Source organism: Pogoniulus pusillus, chromosome 1 (genome assembly GCF_015220805.1).
Source record: "Pogoniulus pusillus isolate bPogPus1 chromosome 1, bPogPus1.pri, whole genome shotgun sequence".
Taxonomy (NCBI): Eukaryota; Metazoa; Chordata; class Aves; order Piciformes; family Lybiidae; genus Pogoniulus; species Pogoniulus pusillus.
In genome coordinates, this window is record NC_087264.1 from 31,969,749 (window position 1) to 31,988,087 (window position 18,339).

At 40.1% G+C, this 18,339-nt stretch overlaps 1 protein-coding gene across 1 annotated transcript in view; it reads left to right on the forward strand.

The window, feature by feature from the left end:
* LOC135177581 (formin-like) overlaps nt 1-18,339 on the forward strand; it is a 129,375-nt gene that overhangs the window by 69,521 nt on the left and 41,515 nt on the right. The window contains exons 11-12 of the mRNA XM_064147772.1: nt 2,069-2,128; nt 4,679-4,799. Coding sequence (XP_064003842.1) covers nt 2,069-2,128; nt 4,679-4,799 — 181 coding nt within the window. The remainder of the gene's footprint in view (nt 1-2,068; nt 2,129-4,678; nt 4,800-18,339) is intronic.

Below are 18,339 nucleotides of genomic sequence, written 5' to 3' on the forward strand. Positions count from 1 at the left end.
TGCAGCTAAATTAGAGCCAGGCCAAGTTGCCCAGTGCTCAGGTGTTCCCTGGCTAGCCAGCTGCCAGGAAAAAGAAAGTAAAACAATTGAGTTTAGCTTGACTTTTCCCAGCAGAAGGACTAATTTCAGCTTCAGTCCTCTGTCTAACCATTAAAGTGTGAGGATTTCATTATCTGTGGGACTTTCCAATTGGGATGAATTTAGCCAGCTTGTTTCAGAACTGTGAGTTATGAAAGGGAGTGACAGATGTACAGTATCATTGCATAAGACCTGTTCCTTAGCAAAACAAGCTGAAAAATTACCGTATTTAGAGTTTCCTGCTGGCCAGAAAAAAACCCCAACTACTATTTTAGACTGGTCTCCAAAATGCATAAAAGCTCCAAGGGCCCAGCTGCTTTGAGGGGAGCTTCAGAGGTAGTTGGTGGACCCTATTTGCTAGGAAGAAGAATGCATGATCTTGTTTATTTCAACATTTAACATACCCTCCTGTGTCCTGTTATCCCCTTTCTGGGCACTGCCAGCAGGCACTATCAAGCAATATTCTCTTCAGATGCCCTGAATTTTGGGAGCTAAGGTTAAAAAGTCAATGTTAAATATCTGTCATTCCTCTTCTGTTTTGTCCTCTGTAGCTACTCTTTAACCCAAAGCAGTAAGTTTGATAGCATAGCATACAGAAAATAAAATAAAAGCTTTTTTTTAGTGGTGTTTTTTTTTTTTCTCTAAAAGGGCAATCAGATGTTCATGAGTCACCTCAGGTCCTTTTTGTCATATGGGCAGCCAGCAGAAGTGTCTTCTAAGTGTTCTAAAAGCAGAGTGGCTTTGTCTGCATGACAGCCGTGACTTGCTTAGTTAGGAATTCTTCTGCTGTATGATATTAATCAACTATAATCTGCTGCAGGCTCAAATGCCGGCAGGGCAACTCTGTGCAGGAAGTCAGACATTGTTCACATACAAATATTTGTCCTGATACCTGTCAATATAGGATATGAAAACACAGCCAAAAAACCCTTCAAAGGCATTCCAGATATAATTCCCTACACGATGGCTCTTTGCCGTTGTTGAACAGCAATCCCCTGCTCGTTTGTGGCTTTCCCTTGGGTTCATCTGGCCTCTGCTGACCCAGCGACATGGAACAAAGTAAAATCAGGTTGGCTACAGTTGATGTGTGCAGAAATGGGGACTCTACAATGAGGGGACTAAAAGTCAGATTTGTGAAGCAACAGGGCATCAAATAGACTTGGGAGGTCCCTGCTGTCTGGTTTTAGATTTGGAATAGAATTTCTATGCCTCTCTTTTGATAGCTGAATTGAGGCTGGAGGAATCAAGCAGTTCAGTTCACCTTAATGTAACTGAAGTGACTATAATATTGTTAATGTCATATTAAAGAATAATAATATTAATCTGTGATGTTATCCAGGTTAATATTGTTCTTCAGTATTGCCTTGTGTTATCGAAAAAAAATACAGGGACAGCTTCTCCTAGTGCGTATTTTGCTGCTGCCTTCAGATAGCTGAAGGGATCCTGCAGGAAGGCTGCAGAGGGACTCTTCGTCAGGGTGTCTAGAGTCAGGACAAGGGGGAATGGTTTGAAGCTGAGGCAGAGCAGAGTTAGACTGGAGCTGAGGAAGAAGCTCTTCTATAGGAGGGTGGTGAGACTCTGGAACAGGCTGCCCAGCGAGGCTGTGGCTGCCTCCTGCCTGGGGGTGTTGAAGGCCAGGTTGGATGAGGCCTTGAGCAGCTGAGTCTAGCTGAGAGGTGTCCCTGCTCTTGGTGGGGAGGTTGGAGGAGATGAGCTCTGAGGTCTTTTCCAACCTGAGCTATTCTAAGTTTCTGTGATTCTATGATTTTCTCACCTGCGGTTTAGAACCAAAAGAAGCTCAAGGTCCTATGGTGGTTTCTGTATTGTAAAAGATTGATTTTTTTTGTCCGTAGGGCTGCAAATACTCTGAGTCCTGTTCCTGACAGCAATAGATAATAACAACAGATCTTTTTTGTAAGAGACTACATCTTCACTCCTGGAAACAGTGTTAATCACACACATTTACAATAACTTCTTTATTTTTCCCTAGGATAGTGGTATTAATCTCGTGGATTATGTCGTCATCTATTACCTACGCCACTGTGATAAGGTAAAATACTCATTTGCCTCTACAGAAGTAAATTCCCTCTGGAGATTGTTAAAGGCTTTATGTTGGGGTTTTTTTTTGCAAATCTGCACACAGCAGTTCTGGCAGAAAAATAAAATGCATTTCTTTGGTATTCTTATAAGAGCTGTGGAACTCAGGAGGTCAAAAATTTTTTGTGGTTTTATGGTAGGACTTTGGAAAATTTCCCCTTTAACTGTTGGTTTAATGACAGGCACCAACTGTAGACTGGACAGATGGGCACTCCAGTCCTGCTGCCTTAAATCCTGGTTACTGAACACTGAAGATCTTCTTCTGATGTGGTACCACTGGCAGGCAGAAGTAGGATTTTCCTGACAGAGTGCAAAGACACGGTGGCATTTTAAGATGGGTGAATCAGCTGGGTGGGGGTGGAGATAGAGGATGAAAATGTGGAATGCTGCTTGGAGAGAGTTACATTTGTGAGGCATTTTTGATACGCTTTAGGAATGCTCGAAGTTTCTGTCTGGAAAATTTGAACTATTATCCTTTAAAGAAGATGCCATTATTAATTGATTCCAAGTTTCCTGGTTCTGAGATTAAGAAGATGCCTTTGAGATTAAAAGGTGCCTCATCTTTAAACCTCCAACTAGTGCTAGTTTTCGTGGCTGGTTGAATACCAGAATTCATTCATTGTTTAAAGTCTTGTAAAAACTCTTAGATAGTAAAGTTAAACTGAGGAGTTAGTAGTCACAAGTATTTTCCCCTGGAGTAAGACTAAAATGAATGAAAACTGAAGTAAGTGCAGCCACTTTGCTCCCTACGGCAGGGGGTTGAACTAGGTGATATTTAAAGGTCCCTTCCAGCCTAAATCATTTTTGTTTCTATGAATATGTAATGCTAGAGGGTCTGAATGGCAGGAGCTTGTGGAACTGATCCTGAGACTGAGCTGCAGAGGAGAGATAAGGCTGGCAAATACTGAGAGCTGTATTTGTTTGCTTGCTGCCTTGCTTTTTTTCTTTTTCCTTTTTCCATTTTTATGTTCTTTTTTTTTCCCTCCATTTTCCCCCTTCCCCCCCTTTTTTTTCCTTCCCTTTTCTGTTATTTCCTTTTCTTTCCTTCTTTTTTTCTTCCTTTTTTCCTTACTTTTTTCTTTCCTTTCCCCCTTCTTTCCCTTCTTTTCCCCCCTCTTTTTTCCCTTCCTTCATTTCTTTCTTTTTTTCCCTTCCTTTCTTTTTATTCCTGTTTCTTTTTTCTCTCCCCCACCTTTTTTTTCCCCTGAAAAGGACAATGAGGTGTCATTACCTGTCTTGTCAAAAGCCTAATAGCAAAAGCAACTTTGTCTAGCCTATAGTGGTTTTCAGGATACTGACATATGTCTCATTTTCTCCTTTTTTAATAATGCTGAAGCTAATGTTTCCTAATTAATTTATTTAGATATTTAATATATTTGCAGCTTTGTACCATGCTATAATTTTACTTCAGGGAATTTTGTAAAACAGAACACTTTATCTTCCTTGGGAGGAAGTAGACTCAGTGTAAATGTCACCCATTGTACTTTTTCCCCCCTGAGTGTTCATATCTTTATAATAATAAAGCCATTTTCCCCCTATTCATAAAGTAATTAATTCTTCAACCTATGAGTTTTCCTGTATTAAAGATTAAAATTTCTCACAGGTAGTGGTTTCAACTCACTACTGTATGCTTACACACAGCAATGTCATGCTAATACTATTTATATACTTGTTAAATTTCCACTGGAGATAAGTACTTTGAGCCGTGTAAGTTTGGCTTGGTTTATTTTGGTTTGGTTTTATTTTGTTTTGTATTGGTTTGGTTTAATTTTGTTATGTTTTTATTTGATTTGGTTTGGTTTTGTTTGGTTTGGTTTGGTTTGATTTGGTTTATTTTGGTTTGCTTTTATTTTGTTTTATGTTAGTTTGGTTTGATTTGTTTTGGTTTAATTTATTTTGTTACATTTTGATTTTACTTGGTTTGGTTTATTTTGGTTTGGTTTACTGCAGTTTTCTGCATAAACTTAAGAGTCCCATGCAGGCATTAACACAGGTGATTGATTTATCCACTTAAAGCCTCAGCTGGATATTTTTATCTGTACAAAATACTTCAGGCAGTAGCTAAATATTGTTTTCAGTTGATGCCTGTAAAGGTTATACTCAGTGAATTGGGAGAGGGCACAGCCACGAGCTTTTGGCATAAGATCACTTGTTGCACTAGAACAGGCATTGGTGTTATCTGCTTCTGAAAACCTTCTAATCCCTTATCTAAACCTATACTGATACAAAACAAACAGAAATGTTGTGCACCCAGTGTTGTCTCGCAGTTTAAATGTGAGCACACTCTGCTTTGCAGCATCTGAAGGGGAGTTTCGACTCTCTGACCGCTCAGGGTTTCAAACTGAGTTCTGCGTGTGTCGGTTTAGAGAGAATGATTTCAAATACATTCTTTGTGCAACTCTGTAATGGCCTTTCATAGATGGTGTTTCAAAAAACCCTAATTTATTTCCTTGCAAATGCATTCAATTTGCTTAGTGGCCTGTTTGTTTGTTTGTTTGCTTAGGAAGCGGGAACAGACAAGAGTATTTTTCCTTTACCAGAACCACAGGATTTTTTCCAGGCCTCCCAAGTTAAGTTTGAAGACCTAATAAAAGACTTAAGGAAACTGAAGAGAGATCTAGAAGGTAACTGGGAACTTTCACATTTGCTCTGCTAACAACAAAGCGCTGTTTAAAACGTGACCTTTATGAGGCTTTCTTATTGCTAATTAGGTTTATGGTGTTGATTCCCTTAGAGTTTTTACACTGTGGCACAAATTACTCACATAAATTAGAAAAAAAAAAAAAACTAAAAATCAAACTCATGACTTCATAAAAATGGAAGTAAATATCTGAGAAGTGATTTTGCCTTTTACAGTTGAAATCTTTCTGCAATTTTCTTGAGCCGTTTGTGAATTTTCCTCTGGCTTCTTCAGGACTGTGTGTTTAGCTGCAGATATCTCTTAGTTCCATAACATAAATACTTTCTTCAGTACTTGTATAACAACAGTTTAACAGCTACAAGAAAGAGTTGAATGCTCCTCGTCTAGAAATAAAATGCAGCTTGCCAAGGCACAGCAAAGGGAAAAGGAAAGTTCCAGTTCAAAATATTTTCGCTCTGGGACATAAAATAAACATTTAAAAATGTTTATTACAAAGAGGGGCTCAGAAACCAAACTCATCTATCAATCAAGGTACTGAGTGGAAATAAAGGAGGAAGGGTTGCCCTCTAAGTGTTCCAAGCAGTTTCATTTTTATTTTGTGCTTCACATGACTTTCTAAAATAAATCCAGCCTATGATGAATGAATTTTTTTAAGCCTGTGTTTTTCGTTAAGGCAAAGTTGCTACTTCCACTGAAACAGTTTTGTGTAAAAAATGGAGTCTGGGGAGAGAATCTGCTTTAAAGCCTTTAAAACCTTCCCCGAAAATGGAATCTGGGGAGAGAATCTGCTTAAAAGCCTTTAAAACCTTCTTCCCCATTTGCATTTACATCTCTTGAGTCAAAACATGAGAGGCCTTTTACAATCAGATTTGAACAAGATAATAGTTTTTATTTTTTTTTGTTTTTACCAATGTATGGCAATGAAAACCGTTCCAAAATCTTTTCTCCTCACAGTTTGAAGTTGCTGGGTGAGGTCACTGCCACCTTTAGGATAGTTTCAAAGGTTAACACTGGTAGGAAAGTATCAGTTGTTGTTTGTTCGACCCGGGCAGAAGTGAGTGCTCTATCTCCTCTCATCTCATGGCCCTGTACACCCCGTGGCCTGCCCTCTTTTTGGGCCAGTTTGTGCAGAAACATGAGCTATGTTTGATCTTACACTTTTTCACCATGTAGTCCTGCTGTCACGCATCTTAGTCTTGCAGGGTCCGCGTGAAGGCTGTGACATTCACATCGTGCTTGCTCTACGCTGCAAAGGCGCAGGACAGCAAGGAGGGAAAAGCCAAATACTTTAACTTTGAAAACAAAAATCACAGCTTTCTTCTTTCTCTTTTCTAGAGTGTCTTTTCTGGTATTTCTAGAAATCTAGGGCGAAAAAAATGTTATTTTATGGTTGTTTTCATAATTCTTCTTTGTAAAAATGCTTTGGAAAGCCAGCCAGAGCAATTAACATATAAAGTTAATGACAGTGAAGATTTGAAACCAAAAACAAAGAAGGTTATGGAAATGTTTTCAGATGTTAGTATTTTATCACTCAGAAATATGCAGCAGAGTTGTAACCAAGCATTTCTGTGATTAGTTTCTAGTTGAACAAAGAAGCAATCAGGCATTATGGAAGTGTTGTATCTCTTTCAGACGTTCTACTCCTCAGCTAATGCCGTAATTTACTTTTGAATCAAAATTTTAATTGAAGAGGTTATAATTTTAACACGTACAACAAAGATTTGATGAGTCTCTGTAGTTTATTGTAGCCATTAAAAAAGTTGTGGCTGCTGGCAGAATACCAGTGAAAGTCTAAAACTGAAACAGATGTGAGTAGCAGAAAGTCCAGAGAAGCATCGGGCCCAGCGATCCAGACAGGCACGGCCTTTCAGATGTAAATAATTTGAACAAGATTAGCTGGGGCTGCCTGTGTTGTAGCCTGCGTTGCATTGGTTTCACAGTTTGGTTGGCTAAGGTAGTCTTAAACAGATTAACTTGCATGTGGGATGAGACACAGGTAGGAAGTGAAAGAGGACAAAGGTAGGAAGTGAAAGAGGACAAAGGTAGGAAGTGAAAGAGAACAAAGGTAAGAAGTGAAAGAGGACAAAGGTAATCAAGCAGACAAAGGTATTAATGAAAGAGTTTTCTTTGTGTCATTAGGGACTAAACTCTTGTTCCTGTTAGTGATTTTTTTGGGGGTGAGATTAAATTATTTTAAAAAAAAATCTCCTGTGCCTGAAATGGCAGTTTTGATGGACACTTTTCATCATATTTGGTATTTAAAGATACTTTTTAGTAGTTTATGGAGGCATTCATTTGTCTTTCTCTCATGGATATTAACATAGGAAAGATTACACTATCATGAGTGGCATCTCTTAATGGTGTGAACCTCTGGTTTGAAATACCTAGACACTGTGGAACCAAAAGTTCAAACCTAGATGGAGCACAAACCCTTTCATCCTTTTCAGATAAACAGATTGAGTTCCATACGATTTGCTATTTTGAAGGCTCTCAGATTAGACTTTAAAGGGACAGACTGGCTTCAGTCTGCAGAGATTCCACCAGTTTGGCTCCAAAATTCAAACAGCTCTTTAGAAGACCTTGATCCAACTCGCTTTTAAGATGTATTCTGGGGCAAACCCATCTATCTGTGAGCACTTTTAGGTTAAAAAAATAATTACAAGCAAAAAGAAACATTTCAATGTAGACTTTTAAGAAGAAAGAATTGCAAAAGAGTGCAATATTAAACAGTGAGATGAAAACTTGGGAGTGAAATCTGCTTCCATTTTAAAGTCACAGGAGAATGAAATGTTTTCTGCAAGCTCATTTTTTCACTACGGGTCTCTGTGGTCTGTGTATTTCCAAGGTTTTCAGATATTACACAGTACTATAAGCAGATACATCTACTCTTTTAAGAAACATTAGCCTTCCAGCTAATCTTTGTATTTATGGGGGGAAAAAAGGTTTTGCTTTGCATCAGAGTTTTCAGATTGTGAGAGATCTGATTCTTGTCTGGGGCAATGATTGCCAGTTTTTGTTTTCCATGTGACCAAACACCATCTCCCTTCTAGTCTGCACTGTGCTGCCTGCTTGATGCTCTTCTAACATAAGCACAGCATTTTTGAGATGTGTGATCCTAGGAAGATTTTAGCAAGGAACTCACTTTACCAAAGCATGATAGACTTGTGTAAGCTTTACCAGGAACCTGTTTCTCAGCCCTCTCCAAAGTTGAGACATCTTAATTGTTCGGAGTGATTTGCTCTGGAGATTGGTTCCATCTGTCCTGTTCGCTGTTCTTTTCAATAAAATTGTGCAGTGCAGCTCTAATGGGCAAAAGAAAGCAAGATTGGAGCCTTTGTATCATTCACTGTGATGCTCATTAGATCCTTGTGTATCATTCACTCTAATGTTCACTATATTTAGTGTTATTGACCTTTAGCAACTGAGAGAGCAGAGGTAGTTAATGAATGGTTAAAAATGGCAAGCAAGGTAGATCTACCCTGGATGCTTTTAAAAGCCACACCTATATTTCTCATACTTAATTATGTTTCCTATGAGAGTGAGACATTCTGATCCCACTAGAAATCCGCATGCCTTTTGCTTGCTTTCTGTAGTAATATTTTTTCACTACTGCTTCCACGTTTTAATTTTCTTTCCTGACTTAATCACATATGAATGAGTATGGATATGGGTATGTACATACACACACCCCCATGACTGAAAGGCATAGTTTCATAGAATTGAATCAAAATCATTAAAATAATGTATAAAAATAATTCCATAGGAAAAAACCTCCTGATAAATAATCAGTCGGATTTTAGTACTCCAGATGTGGTTCCACACTGGGGGCCTCTTAACCCAAGTGTTGGTACATCCTTGTCCTGTCATGAGGCATCACCAAGCAGAGCCTGTCTCCAACCTCCTGTCATCTTTATATATCTTTATAAACATGAGTACAGTCACCCCCCAGGCTCCTCTTCTCCAAGCTCAAGAGCCCCAGCTCCTCAGGCTCTCTGTGTAAGATTCCGTTCCCTTCATCATCTTTGTGGCTTTCTCTGGACTCTCTCAAACAGCTCTATGTCCCTCCTGAACGGGGGGAAGTGTGTTAGAATCTTAGAGAAAGGCAGGTTGGTTGGTTGGAAGGTACCTCTGGAGGTCCTGTGGTCCACAGTCCATGAGCCAGGACTAAATTCAAATGTAGATCACCTGTTTTGTATCTAAGGAAGTTCTAGCACCTCTCTGGGTGCTGAATCACTGTCTTGAATATTCTTCCTTATCCTACATGAGAATTTCCTGTAGTGCAGCTTGTGAGTGTTGCTCCTTTTCCTTTAGGTGTTCACTTCTGAGAGCAGTCTGACTCCCATCTTCTCTGGAGCTATTCATTCGATAGCTGAAGTGCAAAATTAATTCCCCAGTTATGGTTCTCTTCATCAGGTTGAGCATACCTGCCTTGCTCTGCCTCCCTTTCAAAGGCTTCATTTGATTTCTTACCCTCAAATAGCACAACAATATAGATATATTCCTTTTCAGATATGAATAGCTGTATGTAAATATACACATATATAAATCTATGTGTATATATTGATATATATTCCTTTCCCTCAAAGCAGCTGCAGCACACTCAGTGTGAATAGCAAGTTCTTGAGGACTTAAGGCTGAAAATTGTGGTTTTCCAGATTTAAAACCCTGAGCAACATCTGTATTCTAGGGAGATAGATCTACCAGTAGGAAAATAGATTAAAAATATTTTCACATCCCTATTATTCACAAGAGGTTAATTTAAAGTTCTTGAATGTCTGTGTTGCCATCAGCGTCCTCCAAGTGAGTGAAAAGCCTTTGCAACAATATGTCCAGTAAGTCTTCTTTGCTCTAGAGGTTAATTGATGCTTCTAATTAGTGAATTGAAACATTTTTAGCATTTGCTGGATTTCTGGGTAAGCACAGATGGAGAAACTCTTTGAATGTGTTACTGTTTTCTATATTTAGTGGATATATGTGTGTGTATATTCATAATATGGAGTATTTGTTTACAATATGGAATGGAGTTGTAGTGTAATCACAGCACAGTAATTATAAATAGGACAGCAATTGCAACCTCGAGAGGTTTTCTCTATTTATTTACTTTACAGATAGTAAGGTTGCTGCATTCCAAATGTTTTACCAGTTAAGTTTCTAAAGAATTTGTTGGATCAATAGTCAAAGGTGATTGTTTCTCCATTACTGGACAGTAATATTCAAAAAAGTTATCAGAAATACATCCTAAAATATTTCCAAGCAATTGAGCCTCAGTCCAATTTAAATGAGATGTTTCAGGTCAGTTTAAAAGTGAGGTTTAGACATCCGAGTCACAGATATGTTCTAGATAGATTTTTCCAGCAGCAGCAGCGCAATCACAGGATCACAGGATGTTAGGGTTTTGTAAAGGACCTCAGTAGATCACCAAGTCAAACCTCCCCAGTTGTGTGACACTTTCCAGGAACTGGCCACTTCAATTTTCTTCATATTAATTATGCTTTTTAAATGTTAAATTTAAGCTAAGCCTTTTGAAGTGAAAGCAAACAGACATTTGAACAGGAGGAGCCAACAGGTGCCTGTATTGCCTCTGCAGACATCACCGTGCGAGTTTCTGCCTGATGATTCTCTCTGTATTTTTTCCCTGCCCAGCATGTGCCTGATCTATTTTGGCTCAGTGCAGGAAGGTGTAAAGGAGAACAGCAAAGAACAGACAGCAAAAAAGAGCTTCCTTTCTTTTCCAGGAGTTGACAAAGAGACGCTCTTTGCCTTCGCCGATTTTTCTCCTTGCTTTTTGAACACTCTCTTGCCTCAGCAGAGATCTGTTTCAGTTTGTTTTGACTTGGCAGATCCACAGGGCAGGCATTAAGAGCCCCCACATTTTGTGTATGCACATCGGAGGCAATTTTATCATTAAAACTAACATTTTGACAGCTCCCCATTGGTAGCCTTCACACGCGGGTACGAAGAGTGCAAAATCATCTGTGTCCATCAGTTCTTACCACCCCAGCAGGTTTGTGTGTGTGTGGTATTAGAGAATAATAATATGGAATCATTTGCATAAGGTTCAGAACTGTAATAACAGAGTGAAGTGAGGGTGGCTTAGAAGTTTATTCCCTGGAAGCAGATCTCTGCATGTGTGCACAAAGGCGAGGCAGAAAGCTTTCAGTTGCTCAAGCGTTGGTGTGCTGTTAATTTTTTTTCTGTTGTATCTTTGGCTTAATAATCCATGGAATTTTCTTGTTAAAGGTAATTTGACAAATTATAAGATTCAGAAATTAATCTTGAAAATACCACAATTGAAATTTTCTTTGTGCCCTTTTATATCCATAAATACATGTGTGCGAAGCATTAGTTGTGGAACTGTCTAGTTTGCGTCTGGGAGCAGGTAGCGTACATCTGGGAATAGGAGGGGTAGGGAATGTAGTCTCTATCAATGCTTATGATGGGTAAGGAATGATGTAGTTTGCAGAGTGTGTAATGCTAGCATCAGGAGGAACTGTCACTTCGTATTTATGGCCCTCATCGGGGAGTGTGCGGTAAAGGAAAAGGCAGCTTTCTGCTAGCACCGAGGTGGTTGCTTATGTATTTACTGCCAGTGATCAAAAATTGAAAGTGCATTAATTCAGACAGTGGGATACAAATTAGTGGGAGTGAGGCTAATTAGCACTTTCAGAGCTGTTCCTGTGAATACTGTAGGTAGTTTATGACTTTATGCTATTTTAAAGCTAGGCAGGATGCTCTAGTGGAACCAAAGCTGTAAACCTGATAGAAGAATTGTATTAGGTGCAACTTTATGATCTGCCCTGCACAGAAAATCAGAGATCCAGCAGTGCAGAGGGAAGCAGGAGATCACTTCTCTGGCCCCTTCAGCTCATAAACAGACTGCTTCAGCCACTGCCCAGAAATTCTCTTCTCTCTGATCCCTTGCTCAGGACGCTAAGTGATTGTGGGTTTGGGTTTGAAAGGTCTTAGCTTTTTCCCTAGCACCATAAAAATCATAGCTTGTCTGATAAAAAATATTAGTAGTATTATACATGTAAATCTAAATAATAATAGTAATAATAAAAATACCCTGAATTAGCCAGACAGGACTCTTCAATTTCCAGGGGAAACGTTTTGATTTCTCAGCAAGCTCTTCTAGAGCAGATTTTCCACCCCTGACAGACTAAGGGTGTGTGGAGGACTGCGTGTTTGCATCTCAACCCTAACCCAAAACTTGCTACTAACAATGTGAGCTGGAATCGCTTGAGGAGTTGTACAACAGCTGGAAAATCAGGAGGGTTTAGTCCTTATATTCCTTTCTATGCATTCTTCAGACCCTTGCAGTTTGCTTCTCTGCTGAAGGGCTCGCTGAATGTAAACCACTGCTGCGAAGAGAATACATTAACCAGAGTCTCAGATATGTCACTGGGGTGTGACAAATGTTTAGTTTTTCTAGCAATCTGTGTTCATTTTGTTAAATGCATTCTTGGGAAACCATCTTAACAGAAAAAAAAAAGAAATTATTTGTGTAAAATGTGGATAGCCCTTGACAAAATCCATTTTTCTGCTGAGTTAGTTGAAGCTAATAGGCCTGGCAGTTCCTCTGCGTGCCAGCACTACTGTAAAACTTCCCTCCAAATGTTGTTACACTTAAAGAAACAACCAAAACTCCCTCGGGAATCTGAAAGACAAAGGAGAATATCCAATCAAACTTGTAAGAGTTGTCAAGTTGTCTGACTAGCAGCTGCCAGTAGAACTCAGCTAGAACAGGTGAACTCTGCAGGGTGTTTTGAGTGCTGCTAATTCAGTTATTTCACTTTTCACTGCTTAAGTTTTATTGTGGAAGCATTTTGCTGGCCGGTTGGTACGTAGGATTTTGAGCCCCAGAGCAGATCTTGGTTTCTGTGTGTCAGGAGGAAAAGGTCTTTCAAGCAGACAATGATCAGACTAGTTACAATTTTGCTTACGAGCTTCCATCCTCTAAATGGCTTTTCAATTTTCAAGAAAAGTGATTTACTAATGAGCAAAGAAAATAATTGCATATAAAAGCACATCTCTTGCCCTAAATCATCTGAAAGCCACAGAGCAATGGTATAACAAAATGACTATGCAAGTCATCCATGAATTAGAATGGTGTCTGTAGTTCTAGGCTTGCAAACACTTTTTGGCATTAAGTGGTTGACCTTTTTTTAAGACAATAAAAACAAAGTTTGAAGGCAGAGCACCACCACCAGCTGATCCTCTTCTAGATTTTTCACAGCTACTTTTGTCTCAGAAATCCTCACACCTGCTCCAGGGCTCTGGCATGCTCACTGTAAAGCAGTTTCTCCCTGTGTTCCAGTTTGTAGCTGTTGCTGCTTGTCTTGTTGCTTCTGATCACCAAAAAGAGATCGGCCCCAGGCACTTGACACCCATCCCTCGCATATCTGTACACATTGATCAGATCCCCTCTCAGCCTTTCTTCTCCAGACTAAACAGCCCCAGGGCTCTCAGTCTCTCTTTGTAGGAGAGATGCTCAGGTCCTCCAATCATCCTCGTGGCTCTCTGTTCCCATCTTTATTGAATGGGGAGCACAAAACTGGACACAATATTCCAGATGTGGTTTCACCAGAGCAGAGTAGAGGGGGGAGAAGAGGCTCTGTATAATTTGGTGCAAGAGAAGTGTTATTGAGTGCTGCATTGAAATAATTGGCATTATGGTTTCAAATCCCCTTTGGAACAGAAAAGGTAAAGACTCTAAGATAAGTAGTATCAAAGAGTAACCCTGCTGCCAAAGATAAGGCTGCGTTACAACAGGAAAAGAAGGCAACAAGCTTGGCAGCGTAAGCTGCCTGGCCCTGACCAGATGGGCTTGGGGGGGGGTTGCAGCTTCCGCAGTGCCATAACTCATGGGGGATAGTGGCAGTGACAGGTTTATGGGAGTTGATGGTGCTGATCCTCAGGCTCACTGTCAGGATGATTCCTGTAAATGCTACTGGTGGGTTCCGGTGAGTAAATAGTTAGTAATTTACTGTTAGCAGCATTAAGCTATTTCTGGCTTTGCGTTTACTTTAAGGATGGTGCTTAAAAAATTCCAACTCCTGCCTGATTGACACCGAAATGCTCTTTACATGAAGGCTTGTTTATGGGTAGTGATTCCTTTGACAGATTTACAAGTGTCTGTAGAGCTTTAAAAGACTATTGCCCAATAGGCATTAAGTGAGAGACCTTCTATTTTATAAATATTTTCACTTATATTGGGGATTTTTAAAGAACTTTTTGAGCCAAGTACTGCATTAAATCTGCAGACAGTGGCAAACTGATAATCAGCGCTTTCCAGCTCTGTTTTAATGTTTTGCTAATGGTTTCCATGTCTGTGGCCAGAATTTGCAGTGGGTGAAGCATGATGTACATCCAGCGATTTGTAAGGGCTTTCAAATCTTACTGCACACTCAGAGTTTCTAAATTCTTTTTTTGCAATAGCTCATTTAGAAATAAACAATTTTTGCAGCAGCACATTGCATTGAATTTCACCAATGTACAGTGCATACCAAGGAAATGAACCAGAGCTTTCTTACACTGACAGAGAACTTTCATCTGTTGGAACTCAGTAATGCTCAAACAGGTTGGTTGTATTCTCAAGTGATCATTTAGGAATGGGATGGTGTGTGTGCATGGACGGTGCTAGATGTCAGAATTCCTTCAGATCTCTCAGATTTCTTTCAAATCTTGCAGAATCTACTCAGAATCCTCAAATTTTCAGAGGGCTTTTTCCCCCAGAAAGCAGCTTTGCAGAATTTATTCCGAAGAAGGAATGCATAGTAGGCAAGGGAAAGGGTTTCTGCTGCGGTGAGTAGGAGAACTAAATATTCAGAATTCATGTAACCATAAAATGGTCTGGGTTGGAAGAGACCTCCAAAGCTCATCCAGTCCAGCCCCCTGTAGTCAGCAGCCTTGTCCAGCCTCGCCTTGAATATCTCCAGGGATGTAGCCTCAACTACCTCTCCAAGCAACCATTTTTCCAGCACCCTCATGGTGCAAAACTTGTTCCTCACATCCAATCTCAATCTCCTCTGTTCTCATTTCAAGCCATTGCCCTCATCCTGTCCCTGCAGGCATTTGCTAACTCCTTCTGCAGCCTTCTTGTAGCCCCTTTCAGGTATTGGCAGGCTGCTATTAGGTCTGCCTGAAGCCTTTTCTTCTCTAGGCTGAACAAGCTCAGCCTATCCTTGTAGCTCCAACTCCCTGATCATTTTGATAACCCTCTTCAGGACCTGTTCCATCAGGTCCAAGTGCTTCCTGTGTTGAGGGCTCCAGAGCTGGATGCAGCATTCCAGGTGAGGTCTCAGCAGAGCAAAGGAGAGGGGCAGGATCCCCTCTCTCCATCTCTGGCCACACTGCTTTCGATGCAGCCCAGGCTGCCATTGGTCTTCGGAGCTGCCAGTGCCCATTGCTGGCTCCTGACAATTTCCCATCCACCCCCATCCCCAAGTCCTTTTCTGCAGGGATGCTCTCAAACTCATCATCCCCCAACCTGGACTGGTATCTGGGATTGCCTCACACACTGTATCATTTTTAGCAAAAAAAAACCCCATCAGATCAACTGAAGGAACAGGACTGTGCAGGCTTAGGGGTTTGTATATAATTTTTGATAGGATTTGGTGATTTTTTTTTTTTAAACAATGTATTCCAAGTAAAATTTTGAGCAAGCAAATAACCAAGCTGAGCTTAGGAAATTCAGTGAATATCTGTTACCAGAAAGCGAATTGAGGGAGGTCATAGAGTTGTGTGGTAGCCTTTCACCAGTAGTACAAATGTAGGTTGACAAAGAGTCTGTGGAATTCCAACTACCATTTTCATCCAAACCTTTGATTTAGACCTGTCAGGATGTTTTTACACTCTTCCACTTGTGTCTTTATTTGTATTTGATTTATGATTCCTTTGAATGTGCTTCACCATTCTTTGCCATATCTATCCCGACGCAAATCTGATGATGTGGCAAAGTTCTTCAGCCTAAAAGATGTCTCTGGTTTGTGGTCTCAGCTATCATTTTCTAACAGCTATTGGGCAAGGAATCACTATCTTGTGTGAGATGCTTCATTTTGAAGGGATAGCTGTGACCAGAGTGATTGCAGTGAGAATAGGTTTTTGAGCCTGCAGTTCCAGCTGGAGTTCATGGCTGTCATCAGCCAGTGGCTCCACACCTGTGTCCTATTTCTGACATTAGAAAGTAAATAGATTCAGGTTTTATTGAGATACTTCAATGCAGTTGGCTTTACATAGAATTAGTTAACCATCTACTGATGGTTAAATTTTTGTTTGTTTGCAGATCAAAAATACAGGTTGTTGGGTGAAGTGGGACCCGAATTCCAAGCCAATGAAAGGAGGATTAAGCAGCATAAGCCCTTTGTGCCTCACAGATTTGCACTTCATCAGCCTTGTCCTTGGAGTCCTTTAGCTCAAAGTTAAAACGTTCTCAGAGCCCTTCGGTCCCTTCTGGCAGTTATCTGAAAAAGCTTTGGGGAGTAAACGGATAGATTTTGGTTTTAGATAGCTATCATCTAGATAAATAGCAGCAGCAGAGAGAATCAGCCAAAGGTCTCTTTTTGAGGCTTTCTGATAATGTAAATTCTTAGACTCTGCCAGCTTTGATTTCACTTCTTTTGTCTCTTCCAGTTTCATTGTTTCAAGATGACTTCAGCAATCCAAACTAGTGTCTCATCTCATCTCTAGACTCATAGAATTTTAATGAGCACCCTTGATTCACTTAGTCTGTGTCATCTGTCTCTTTTGCTCATCTCTTCTGTGCCTTCATCTTGCTCTTCCTCTCCCTTCATGCCAAACATTGATCTTCCTCTTAAGAATTCTCTGACCAAATCAGCTTTCTACACAACAGTGCTGCTGCTTCTCTGTATTGACCAATAGTTCAGTTTTATTGAAGAGATTGTGTGTATGCTATCTTTTTCATTTACAAACAATATATCCTAATCTTGATGGTTTAAGTATTCACATGAGACATAGCTGAGTAGCATTACTCAGTCTTGTGTTCTTAAAGCTTGTAAGAAGTGCCCAGGAAGCTTTCAGTGCTCCAGACAATGCATTGTCAACACTTCATGTTTGGAAAAACACCTTTCTAGGTTATGTTAGAGTGTGTTTGGAGAGTGTCATACTAGAAGCAGCTGAGGGAGCTGGGGTTGGTTAGTCTGGAGAAGGCTGATGGCTGCTCTCTACAGCTACCTGAAAGGAAGCTGGAGTGAGGCTGCTGTTCTCTTCTCCCAGGTAATGAATGACAGGATGAGAGGAAAGGGGTTGGAGTTTTGGGTCGGAGATGAGGAAAAAGTTATTTAGTGAGAGAATGGTGAAGGGTTGGAGCAAGCAGCCCAGGGAGGTGATGACATCATCATCCCTGAAGACGTTGAAGAAGCTGTAGATGTGGTGCTTCAGGACATGGTTTAGTGGTGATGGCAGTTAGGGTATGGTTGGGCTTGATGATCTCAAGGGGTTTTTTTTCCAGCCTTAACGATTCTAAATGTCTGTGATAATGTGTATTCATAGACATCTACTTCTGAATAGATGCATCCAGACTTATTTATATTAGATCAGTATAAAATAATTGTTGGCTTGCAATCTTTGCGGCCTTCCATGGCTGCCATGATCATATGCATTTCATAGTGACTCTGTAGCAGTGCTTCAGCATCATTTGTGTGCTAATACCTGTACACTTGTCTCACTTTCTATAAAGCAATTTCCCAGTATTACCTTCTGTAGTTTTCAAGAGTGTTGTTCAAGCACAAAACAAATCCACAAACCCATAGCTGCTACTTTCTTCAAACTTCCAGTCAGAAACTTACTACTTTCTCAGTTATTTTGCTAGATTTCCCCTGGCTCTTACAGTTCTACTGTGTCTGTCTTCTTCCAAAGCAAAGTGTTACAGTTTGCTGGCAGAGCTGTGGAAATCTTCTCATTCCACAAGCATAATTGTTAAGTACACATAAATTTAATTCAGAGCATGGCAGTCATGGAAAGTTCAAGTTTCTAATGGTAAGAGGCATGTATCACAAGAACATAATCTTTGAAAGTAGCATAAACTTCTCTGATTTCTCATTTGTTTTGCTTAGTCTGAGTTATTCAGCCCACGTAGCTAAGCAGCTAATCAAAGCTTTTCTTTCCCAGTCTGTTGTGTTTAAATTCACACTTGGTTCTGCTTGCTCTCTGCCACACAAACACCCATTAGCTCTACTCTTGACAATTCAGAGGTCTTCATTCGCTCTGCTCTGAAGTTTCAGAGGTCTTTCTTAGCTACAGTTTGTAAGGCTAGAGATTAAAGATCAGCTGAAGCCTGTAGCTCAGCCCATTTTATATTGGCTCTGGAGCTCCTTATTAATGTCATAGTCCACACCCTGCAGGAGTTGTGGAGAGATGCTGAATTCAGACGTGCTTAGGTGGGAATCTTTTCATCAGTTTTCTGTACTAACACTTACCAAATATATTTCTGGTCTCAGTTACTGTCTCTGTCCCTTCCTTCCTGAGCCCCAGGTCTCAGATATTTATAGACATTGGTCAGATCC